This window comes from Bombina bombina, chromosome 3 (assembly GCF_027579735.1).
Source record: "Bombina bombina isolate aBomBom1 chromosome 3, aBomBom1.pri, whole genome shotgun sequence".
Lineage (NCBI taxonomy): Eukaryota > Metazoa > Chordata > Amphibia > Anura > Bombinatoridae > Bombina > Bombina bombina.
This window is the reverse complement of record NC_069501.1, coordinates 1,254,213,302-1,254,225,801: the sequence shown is the minus strand read 5'-3', so window position 1 is coordinate 1,254,225,801 and position 12,500 is coordinate 1,254,213,302. Positions and strand designations below refer to the sequence as shown.

General features: G+C 40.8%; 1 protein-coding gene across 3 annotated transcripts in view; it reads right to left on the bottom strand.

The window, feature by feature from the left end:
• Positions 1–12,500, bottom strand: part of CLPB (caseinolytic mitochondrial matrix peptidase chaperone subunit B) — a 540,105-nt gene that overhangs the window by 213,326 nt on the left and 314,279 nt on the right. For all 3 annotated transcript variants that reach the window (XM_053708781.1, XM_053708783.1, XM_053708784.1), the window contains 2 exons: positions 11,459–11,514; positions 2,560–2,604 (listed from right to left, as the gene is read on the bottom strand). In XM_053708781.1, the coding sequence (XP_053564756.1) occupies positions 2,560–2,604; positions 11,459–11,514 (101 nt within the window). The remainder of the gene's footprint in view (positions 1–2,559; positions 2,605–11,458; positions 11,515–12,500) is intronic.

Here is a 12,500-nt window from a genome sequence, read left to right as displayed (position 1 = left end):
ATACAGCTAGCAGGTACACCCCAGTAATTATACAGCTAGCAGGTACACCCCAGTGATTATACAGCTAGCAGGTACACCCCAGTGATTATACAGCTAGCAGGTACACCCCAGTAATTATACAGCTAGCAGGTACACCCCAGTAATTATACAGCTAGCAGGTACACCCCAGTGATTATACAGCTAGCAGGTACACCCTAGTGATTATACAGCTAGCAGGTACACCCCAGTAATTATACAGCTAGCAGGTACACCCCAGTGATTATACAGCTAGCAGGTACACCCCAGTAATTATACAGCTAGCAGTAACACCCCAGTAATTATACAGCTAGCAGGTACACCCCAGTAATTATACAGCTAGCAGGTACACCCCAGTGATTATACAGCTAGCAGGTACACCCCAGTGATTATACAGCTAGCAGGTACACCCCAGTAATTATACAGCTAGCAGGTACACCCCAGTGATTATACAGCTAGCAGGTACACCCCAGTGATTATACAGCTAGCATGTACACCCCAGTGATTATACAGCTAGCATGTACACCCCAGTGAATATACAGCTAGCAGGTAAACCCCAGTGATTATACAGCTAGCAGGTACACCACAGTAATTATACAGCTAGCAGGTACACCCCAGTGATTATACAGCTAGCAGGTAAACCCCAGTGATTATACAGCTAGCAGGTACACCCCAGTGATTATACAGCTAGCAGGTACACCCCAGTGATTATACAGCTAGCAGGTACACCCCAGTGATTATACAGCTAGCAGGTACACCCCAGTAATTATACAGCTAGCAGGTAAACCCCAGTGATTATACAGCTAGCAGGTACACCCCAGTGATTATACAGCTAGCATGTACACCCCAGTGATTATACAGCTAGCAGGTACACCCTAGTGATTATACAGCTAGCAGGTACACCCTAGTGATTATACAGCTAGCAGGTACACCCCAGTAATTATACAGCTAGCAGGTACCCCCCAGTGATTATACAGCTAGCAGGTACACCCCAGTGAATGTACAGCTAGCAGGTACACCCTAGTGATTATACAGCTAGCAGGTACACCCCAGTGAATGTACAGCTAGCAGGTACACCCCAGTGATTATACAGCTAGCAGGTACACACCAGTGATTATACAGCTAGCAGGTACACCCCAGTGAATATACAGCTAGCAAATACACCCTAGTGATTATACAGCTAGCAAATACACCCCAGTGATTATACAGCTAGCAGGTACACCCCAGTGATTATACAGCTAGCAGGTACACCCCAGTGAATATACAGCTAGCAGGTACACCCCAGTGAATATACAGCTAGCAAATACACCCTAGTGATTATACAGCTAGCAAATACACCCTAGTGATTATACAGCTAACAGGTAAACCCCAGTAATTATACAGCTAGCAGGTACACCCCAGTGAATGTACAGCTAGCAGGTACACCCTAGTGATTATACAGCTAGCAGGTACACCCCAGTGATTATACAGCTAGCAGGAACACCCTAGTGATTATACAGCTAGCAGGTACACCACAGTGAATATACAGCTAGCAGGTACACACCAGTGAATATACAGCTAGCAAATACACCCTAGTGATTATACAGCTAGCAGGTACACCCCAGTGAATGTACAGCTAGCAGGTACACCCCAGTAATTATACAGCTAGCAGGTACACCCCAGTAATTATACAGCTAGCAGGTACACCCCAGTGATTATACAGCTAGCATGTACACCCCAGTAATTATACAGCTAGCAGGTACACCCCAGTAATTATACAGCTAGCAGGTACATCCCAGTGATTATACAGCTAGCAGGTACACCCCAGTGATTATACAGCTAGCAGGTACACCCCAGTGATTATACAGCTAGCATGTACACCCCAGTGATTATACAGCTAGCAGGTACACCCCAGTAATTATACAGCTAGCATGTACACCCCAGTAATTATACAGCTAGCATGTACACCCCAGTGATTACACAGCTAGCAGGTACACCCCATTGATTATACAGCTAGCAGGTACACCTCAGTAATTATACAGCTAGCAGGTACACCCCAGTGAATGTATAGCTAGCAGGTACACCCCAGTAATTATACAGCTAGCAGGTACACCCCAGTAATTATACAGCTAGCAGGTACACCACAGTGAGTGCACAACAAGGTACATAATTATTATTATACAGAGTATGAGTGACAGGATGGCCTTGTGGACTTTTTAAAGCAACGTTCTTGAGTAAAAATGAGATCTATTTCATTAGATTATTTTTACTACATGTTTAAGTCCTGCAACTCCAGATGGAGACACAGCTGGTGAGCCAATAAGGAATACATGTATGTGCCCCTAGCAGTATCCTTATGTGGAGCAGAATAGGGTGCTCTAGGAGTGCAAATGTGATGTTTAACCCCCTAGGTCCTCAATAAATAGTAAAGGAAGGGAATCTGTTTTAAGAGGTTCACTAAGCACACGTCGTCTGCTGCTATTCCTATGCACAGCTGGTCTACACCATAAACAAGAGATGCACCCCAGCCGTGAGAATGATGCTGCTACACCACAGACTGCTTACCTCATGCTTCTCCTGGAATTCGGACATATCCAGCCGGATGAATCCCTATAAATAAATCATTGTGAGATAGAAGTGAGTAACTGGAAGTGACAATCCATAAAGACTATCAGCTACAGGAATCATGTTGCTCTTGCAATGAAATTTATAATCCAGCAAAAAACAACAAAAAAACATAATTCATGCTTACCTGATAAATGTATTTCTCTTGTAGTGTATCCAGTCCACGGATCATCCATTACTTATGGAATATATTCTCCTTCCCAACAGGAAGCTGCAAGAGTCCACCCACAGCAAAGCTGCTATATAGCTCCTCCCCTAACTGCCATATTCAGTCATTCGACCGAAAACATGCAGAGAAAGGAAAAACCATAGGGTGCAGTGGTGACTGTAGTTCAAATGAAAAAATTACCTGCCTTAAAGTGACAGGGCGGGCCGTGGACTGGATACACTACAAGAGAAATAAATTTATCAGGTAAGCATAAATTATGTTTTCTCTTGTTAAGTGTATCCAGTCCACGGATCATCCATTACTTATGGAATACCAATACCAAAGCTAAAGTACACGGATGATGGGAGGGACAAGGCAGGTACTTAAACGTAAGTTACCACTGCCTGTAAAAAACCCTTTCTCCCAAAAATAGCCTCCGAAGAAGCAAGGTATCAAATTTGTTAAATTTGAAAAGTATGAAGCGCAGACCAAGACTCCGTCTTGTAAATCTGTTCAACAGAAGCCACATTTAAAAAAGGCCCAAGTGAAAACCACAGCTCTAGTAGAATGAGCTGTAATCCCTTCAGGAGGCTGCTGTCCAGCAGTCTCATAAGCTAAATGAATTATGCTTTTTAACCAAAAAGACAGAGAGGCTGCTGAAGTCTTTTGACCTCTCCTCTGTCCAGAATAGACAACAAACAAGGTGAACGTTTGATGAAAACTGTAGTAGCTTGTAAGTAAAACTTTAAAGCACAAACCACGTCCAATATTGTGTAATAGACGTTCCTTCTTTGAGGAAGGATTAGGATACAAGCATGGAACAACTATCTCTTGAGTGATGTACTTGTTAGATACCACCTTAGGAAAAAACCCAGGTTGGTACGCAGGACTACCTTATCCGTACGAAGGACCAGATAAGGAGAATCACATTGTAACACAGATAACTTGGAGACTCTACGAGTCGAGGAATTAGCTACCCAAAAGGAACTCTCCAAGATAAAGATTGATATCTATGGAACAAAAAAGGTTCAAACGGAACTTCTTGAAGAGCCTTAAGAATCAGGTTTAAGCTCCATGGCGGAGCAACAGTTTTAAACACAGGCTTGGATCTAACCAAAGCCTGACCAAATGCCTGAACGTCTAGAATACCTGCCAGACGCTTGTGCAAAAAAATAGACAGAGTAAAAATCTGTCCCCTTTTAAGGAATTAGCTGACAACCCTTTTCTCAAAAACATCTTGGAGAAAAGATAATATCCTGGGAATCCAGACTTTACTCCATGAGTAACCCTTGGATTCATAACAATCAGATATTTACACCATATCTATGTTCAATTTTCCTAGAGACAGGCTTTCATGTCTGTATTAAGGTATCAATGACTGACTCGGAGAAGCCATGCTTTGATAACATCAAGCGTTCAGTCTCCAGGCAGTCCATCTCAGATTGATTCTATTTAGATGGTTGAAAGGACCCTGAGGTAGAGGGACCTGTCTCAGAAGCAGAGACCGTGATGGAAAGGATGACATGTCCACCAGATCTGCATACCAGGTCCTGCGTGGCTACGCAGGCGCTGTCAAAAACACCAAAGCCCTCTCCTGCTTGGTCTTGACCTCCGGAGGAAATCCCACTCCCCCGGAAGAAAAGTCTGACGACTTAGAAAATCCACCTCCCAGTTCTCAACACCTGGGATATGGATAGCTGATAGACAAGAGTGAGTCTCTGTCCAGTGAATTATTGTAAGACTTCTAACATCGCTAGGGAACTTCTGTTCCCCCTTGATGGCTGATGTAAGCCACAGTCGTGTATATTGTCCGACTGAGTATGATGTACCTCAGAGTTGCTAACTGAGGCCAAGTCTGAAGAGCATGGAATATCACTCCCAGTTCCAGAATATTTATTAGAAGGAGGGTCTCCTCCTAAGTCCACTATCCCTGAGCCTTCAGGGAGTTCCAGACTGCATCCCAACCTAAAAGGCTGGCATCTATTGTAACAATTGTCCCATCTGACCTGCGGAAGGTCATACCCTTGGACAGATGGACCCGACATAGTCACCAGAGAAGAGAATCTCTGGTCTCTTGGTCCAGGTTTAACAGGGGGACAAATCTGTGTAATCCCCATTCCTCTGACTGAGCATGCATAGTTGCAGCGGTCTGAAATGTAGACGTGCAAACGGTACTATGTCCCTTGCCGCTACCATTAAGCCGATTTCATTCATGTACTGAGTCACCCATGTGATCTCAGAAATGCCAGTACTACGTCCGTATGAGACTGGGCAATTTGGATGTTTGACGCCTGTATCAGGATGTCGTCTAAATAAGGGGCCACTTCTATGCCCCGCGGTCTAAGGACCGCCAAAGCGACCCCAGAACCTCCATAAAGATTCTTGGGGCTGTAGATATCCCAAAGGAAAGAGCTACAAACTGGTAATGCCTGTCTAGAAAGGCAAACCTGAAAAACGATGGTGATCTTTATGCATCACAATGTGAGGATAAGCATCCTTCAAATCCATTGTAGTCCTCTATTGACTCTCCTGGATCATAGTTAAGATGGTACGAATAGTTTCCATCTTAAATGACGGAATTCTGAGGAATTTGTTTAAGATCTTTAGATCCAAAATAGGTCTGAAGGTTCCCTCTCCTTGGGAACCACAAACAGATTTGAGTAAAAACTCTGTCCCTGTTCCTCTCTTGGAACTGGATGGATCTCGTACACAATGTAAGAATGCCTCCTTCTTTATCTGGTTTGCAGATAATTGTGAAAGGCGAAATCTCCCCTTTTTTTGGGGGGGGAATCTTTGAAATCCAGAAGATATCTCTGGGATATAAATTCCAATGCCTAGGGATCCTGGGCATCTCTTGCCCACGCCTGGGCAAAGAATGAAAGTCTGCCCCCTATAGGATCCGTTACCGGATAGGGGTCCGTTCCTTCATGCTGCCTTAGAGGCAGCAGCAGGCTCCTTGGCCTGCTTATCTTTGTTCCAGGTCCGATTGTCTCCAGACCGCCTTGGACTGAGCAAAAATTCCCTCTTGTTTTGCCTTAGAGGAAGAGGATGCCACACCTGCCCTGAAGTTTTTAAAAGGTACGAAAATTAGACTTTTTTTTTTTTTTTTGCCCTTGATTTAGACCTATCCTGAGGAAGGGCATGACCTTTTCCTCCAGTGATATAAGCAATAATCTCCTTCAAACCAGGCCCAAATAGGGTCTGCCCCTTGAAGGGAAGTTAAGTAGCTTATTTATTAAAGTCACGACAGCTGACCATGATATAAGCCATAGCGCTCTGCGCGCCAGTATAGTAAAAAACAGAATTCTTAGCCGTTAGTCTAGTCAAATGAACAAGGCATCAGAAAACAAAGGAATTGGCTAGCATAAGCTTGTCAAATATATTCATCCAATGGAGTCGCTTAACTGTAAAGCCTCATCAAGAGACTCAACCCAGAACGCCGCAGCAGCAGTGACAGAAGCAATGTATGCAAGGGGCTGCAGGATAAAACCCTGTTGAATAAACATTTTTTATCCATTGGATCTAAAAAGCACAACTGTCCTCGTCAGAGGTAGTGGTACGCTTAGCTAGAGTAGAAACTCTTCTCTCCACCTTAGGAACTGTCTGCCAGAAGTCCCGTGTGGTGGTAACTATTAGAAAACATTCTTCTAAAAAATAGGAGGGGAAGAGAATGGCACACCTGGTCTATCCCATTCCTTATTAAAAATTTTTTAGTAAACCTCTTTAGGTATTGGAAAAACATCAGTACACACCGGCACTGCATATTATTTATCCAGTCTACACAATTTCTCTGGCCCTGCGATTGTACACATTCATTCAGAGCAGCCAAAGCCTCCCTGAGCAACAAGTGGAGGTTCTCAAGCATAAATTTTAAATGTAGAAATATCAGAATCAGGTTAAATCATCTTCCCTGAGTAAAAAAAAATCACCCACAGACTAAGCATATTGTGAGGTAGTATCATACATGGTTCTTAAAGCGTCTGTATGCTCTGTATCTACCCCTGGTACACATTCTAAGATGGGGTTCCACCATGGCTTTAAAACATAATGAACACAGAGCTTCCTCTATGTCAGACATGTTAGAACAGACTAATAATGAGACTAGTAAGCTTGGAAAACACTTTAAATCAAGTTAACAAGCAAATATATAAAACGTTACTGTGCCTTTAAGAGAAACAAATTTTGTCAAAATTTGAAAAACAGTGAAAAAAAGGCAGTAAAACAAACTAAATTTTTACAGTACATGTAATAAGGTAACAGAGCATTGCACCCACTTGCAAATGGATGATTAACCCCTTAATGCAAAAAACAGATAAAAAAAAAAAAAAAATGACAGATGTTTTTAAAAACAGACACAACAAACTGCCACAGCCAACAGTGGGAAGCTTCAGTTAACTGTTTCTATGCAAAATTTAAGCCAGCCATGTGGAAAAAACTTAGGCCCCAATAAGTTTTATCACCAAACATATGTTAAAAAACGATTAAACATGCCAGCAAACGTTTTAAAACACATTTTTACAAGAGTATGTATCTCTATTAATAAGCCTGATACCAGTCGCTATCGCTGCATTTAAGGCTTTACTTACATTACTTCGGTATCAGCAGTATTTTCTTAGTCAATTCCATTCCTAGAAAAATATTTTACTGCACATACCTTATCTGCAGGAAAACCTGCACGCCATTCCCCCTCTGAAGTACCTCACTCCTCAGAATGTGTGAGAACAGCAAATGGATCTTAGTTACGTCTGCTAAGATCATAGAAAAACGCAGGCAGATTCTTCTTCCAAATACTGCCTGAGATAAACAGCACACTCCGGTGCCATTTAAAAATAACAAACTTTTGATTGAAGAATAAACTAAGTAGAAAGCACCACAGACTCTCACGACCTCCTATCTATGTTGAGGCTTGCAAGAGAATGACTGAATATGGCAGTTAGGGGAGGAGCTATATAGCAGCTTTGCTGTGGGTGGACTCTTGCAGCTTCCTGTTGGGAAGGAGAATATATTCCATAAGTAATGGATGATCCGTGGACTGGATACACTTAACAAGAGAAAAAACAACAGAAAACACCCCCATAATTTATGTAAGAACTTACCTAAAAAATGTATTTATTTCATGGTGGCGAGAGCCCACAAGCTAGTTACTCATGGGATATACATTCCTACCAGGAGGGGGCAAAGTTTCCCAAACCTCAAATGCCTATAAATACACCTCCCACCTCACTCATACCTCAGTTTAACGTATAGCCAAGTTTGTGAAGTGTATAAGGAGTAAAAGCATAAAAAAGAGGAACAGGATAAATAATGCACTTTATACAAAAAAAAATCATAACCCCCCAAAAAATGGGTGGGTCACGTGGACTCTCGCCACCATGAAAGAAATTATTTTTTCAGGTAAGTTGTTACATAAATTATGTTTTCATATAGGTGGAGTGAGTTCACGAGCTAGTTACTGATGGGATATAATACCCAATTATTATTATTAGTTATTTGTAGAGCGCCAACAGATTCGGCAGCGCTATAAACATGGGCAGTATGCAAGGAAACATTTATAGGGATCAAATGGGTAGAGGGCCCTGCCAATAGTCACACTGTTGTAGTCAGCTCTTAAGAAGGTGATCTACAAACAGCAGGGCTCTTAGTGGAAGTCCACAAGTAACTATAGAGGGAGGGATACAACAAAAACAGCTATTTCCACTGAGAAATTAAATCCAATTGTGAACCAAAATGATTTTAACCTTGAACAGAGAGAGATAATAATCTAGTTTTAGACACCATGTCAGCATTCCAAGATTTAAGCCATAAAGCTCTTCCAGTTAAAATGGCTAAAGACATGGATTTGACATTGATCTTAATAACATCAAATATAGCATCACAAATAAAATGATTTGCATGTTGAAGTAAAACAATAATGTTAGATAATTGAGAATAGGAAGACAACTGCTGTGCTAAACTGTTCAACCAAAAAGTAGAAGCAGCAGCAACATCCACCATAGATATAACAGGTCTAAGAATATAGCCAGTATGTAAATATGCACTTCTTAGATAAGATTCAAGCTTCCTATCTAAAGGATCCTTAAAAGAAGTACTGTCTTCCATAGGAATAGTAATACGTTTGGCAAAAGTGGAAATTGCCCCATCAACTTTAGGAACGGTTTCCCAAAGTTCTAAAGTGGTCACAGGTAAAGGATACAATTTCTTAAACCTAGAAAAAGGGTTAAAAGAGGTACCAGGCTTAGACCATTCTTTAGCAATCACATTAGAGATAGCGTCTGGAATAGGAAATACTTCAGAAGTAATATTGCTTTAAGTTACATCCGGTGTTGACTGTCCCTTTAAATACAGAATTTAGACAGTCAACACCCGATGTAACTTAAGGCCATACCTTAGATCCGGAATAGAAGATGCAGCTACACCGCATCGATGTTGATGAGAGCTAACGGTATTGGAGTAATCACCGAAAATAGATTGGTTTATTCCTTGAAAATATGGCCGCCAAACTCCCCCCACTATTACGTATGGACCTTCTTTTTAATTGAATCCTCCAATTGCAATGAAATCCTCGGTCGGTTTGCGAGCGTGCAGAAGATAATGCGCAAGCGCATTATCAAAACAGAACCATCACCCTTTGAAAAATGAACAAGCATGTTAAGACATTAGAGAAGGGGATGAAGGAGGAGGGGGAGGAGTTTGGCGGCCATATCTTCATGGAATAAACCAATGTATTTTCGTTGATTACTCCAATACTGTTAGAGCTCATCGATATGCGATGTGGTGTAGCTGCATCTTCTATTCCTGATCTAAAGTATCGCTTTAAGTTACATCCGGTGTTGACTGTCCCTTTAAATACAGAATTTAGACGGTGTCTAGCTTTATCATCGGAAGATTTAGACTCCTCAATACCCAAATTAAAAAAAACTTCCTTTAAGAGAGAGCGAATATATTCTATCTTAAATAAAAAAAGATGACTTGTCTGTATCTGTCTCTGACGTGGCGTCCTCTGAATCAGAGGAAACCGCATCAGTATAGGATAAATCAGTATGTTGAAGGTCAGAACTTAATTCACTAGGTTTAGGAAAATGTTGCAAAATTCTTTTACCTTTATTTGAAGGCGGAATAGCAGTCATTGCCTTCTCTATAGCTGCAGCAATAAAAACTTTCATTTCTGCAGGAATGCTATGTACATTAGACAGACGAAATAACAGTGGGTGCATTTGTACTCAGATATATTATCAGCATTTAACAAATTGTCAAAACAAGAGCCACATAATTGAGCTGAAGAATTTAGATCAGCTTTTTTACAACAAACACACTTAGCTTTGGTAGATACGTGTTCAGGCAGCTCAAATCCTATGGTAACATCAGAGACAGGTTCAGTTTGAGACATAATTGAAAAAAACCAAACAAAAATTTAAAAAAATAAATTAATTCTGCAAATTTATATCCATGCTCCTATATATGATATATATAACAGGCTTGAGAGAATGGGAAACAGAGTGAATATTTATAAAAAAAGAAAACTGAATAAAATAATGCTACATGACAGCTCTCTAAGCATTTTCTGAGAGCACTGAATGTGCTGGGGCGGAGCTTATAACTGCAAATTTGGCGAGAATTCTTTGGTGGGAAATTTTTGGCAGGAAATATTGGCGCCAAAAAAAAGGTGCAAAATTATGTCATAAATAGCGTCATCACATGCTCGTTTGCTCTTGTTGCAAGGTCAAATGAAAAAAAAAACCAGGTAAGAATTTAGTTTGTATTTACAAAAAAATGAAATGAAATTTATATATGCAGTATAATTCTATTATACTGCATACAAATGTGATTATCAACATTCCATGACACTAACATAATATGCAGCATCCTAATTTATAAATAAATGACTAGCTCCAAAAAAAACCCTGTATGTTTCACAGACTCTACCAACCTTGACAAATATTTAGCCACCAAAATAAAGTCACTAAAAGAGAGCACTGAATTACTGACTCAAGGCATGTATACAAACAATATATAGCAACTTTACTTAAATAGTGCCCAATCCATAGCTGAGAGTGTCTTATATAATAAAAGTATATACTTACCATGTAAGACACCCATCCACATATAGCAGACAGCCAAACCAGAACTGAAACATATCAGCAGAGGTAATGGTACAAGAGTATAGTGTCAATCTATATAGGGAGGCAGCAGATGAATCCCTGCGACCGATTTACAGAGAGCCTTATGAAAAGCTCTCTCATAGGCAATACTCCCTTCACATCCCTCAGACAAACACTGCACTTAGAGAGGAACTGGGCTTCAATATGCTTAGAAGCGCCTTTCACCGAATAAATCAAGCACATCATGCTTCATCGCCTCCGAAGGAGGCAAAGTTTTTAAAACTGAGGTATGAGTGAGGTGGGAGGTGTATTTATAGGCATTTGAGGTTTTAGAAACTTTGCCCCACCTGGTAGGAATGTATATCCCATCAGTAACTAGCTTGTGGACTCTCGCCACCTATATGAAAGAAAAAACTGTTTTGCTAGTAGTCAACAGCCTGCACGGGAGTTTGAATGAATGACTTTAAAGACTCACTAGTAATAAAATACTTGATACTCAAACAGGCATACATGTCTGTGCACACTAAACACTATAACGACCCGTTCCTCTGTGCTGTAGTAGTGACTTACGTCGCACGGTCAGCCATCTTACCTTTTTTACGTCCTTGTGAAGGTATCGTGCTGTCTGCTTGGCCAGCTCAGTTTTTCCTGTGTAGAGAAATATAATGAACATAGCATCCCACATCTCAAAGCATCCTGATCTATATCCCTCTGATCACCTACTGTATAATATACACAGCATGCTGATCTATATACCTCTGATCACCTACTGTATAATATACACACAGCATGCTGATCTATATCCCTCTGATCACCTACTGTATAATATACACACAGCATGCTGATCTATATCCCTCTGATCACCTACTGTATAATATACACACAGCATGCTGATCTATATCCCTCTTATAACCTACTGTATAATATACACACAGCATGCTGATCTATATCCCTCTGATCACCTACTGTATAATATACACACAGCATGCTGATCTATATCCCTCTGATCACCTACTGTATAATATACACACAGCATGCTGATCTATATCCCTCTTATAACCTACTGTATAATATACCCACAGCATGCTGATCTATATCCCTCTGATCACCTACTGTATAATATACACACAGCATGCTGATCTATATCCCTCTTATAACCTACTGTATAATATACCCACAGCATGCTGATCTATATCCCTCTAATCCTCTACTGTATAATATACACACAGCATGCTGATCTATATCCCTCTGATCACCTACTGTATAATATACACACAGCATGCTGATCTATATCCCTCTGATCACCTACTGTATAATATACACACAGCATGCTGATCTATATCCCTCTGATCACCTACTGTATAATATACACACAGCATGCTGATCTATATCCCTCTGATCACCTACTGTATAATATACACACAGCATGCTGATCTATATCCCTTTGATCACCTACTGTATAATATACACAGCATGCTGATCTATATCCCTCTGATCACCTACTGTATAATATACACAGCATGCTGATCTATATCCCTCTGATCACCTACTGTATAATACACACAGCATGCTGATCTATATCCCTCTGATCACCTACTGTATAATATACACACAGCATGCTGATCTATATCCTA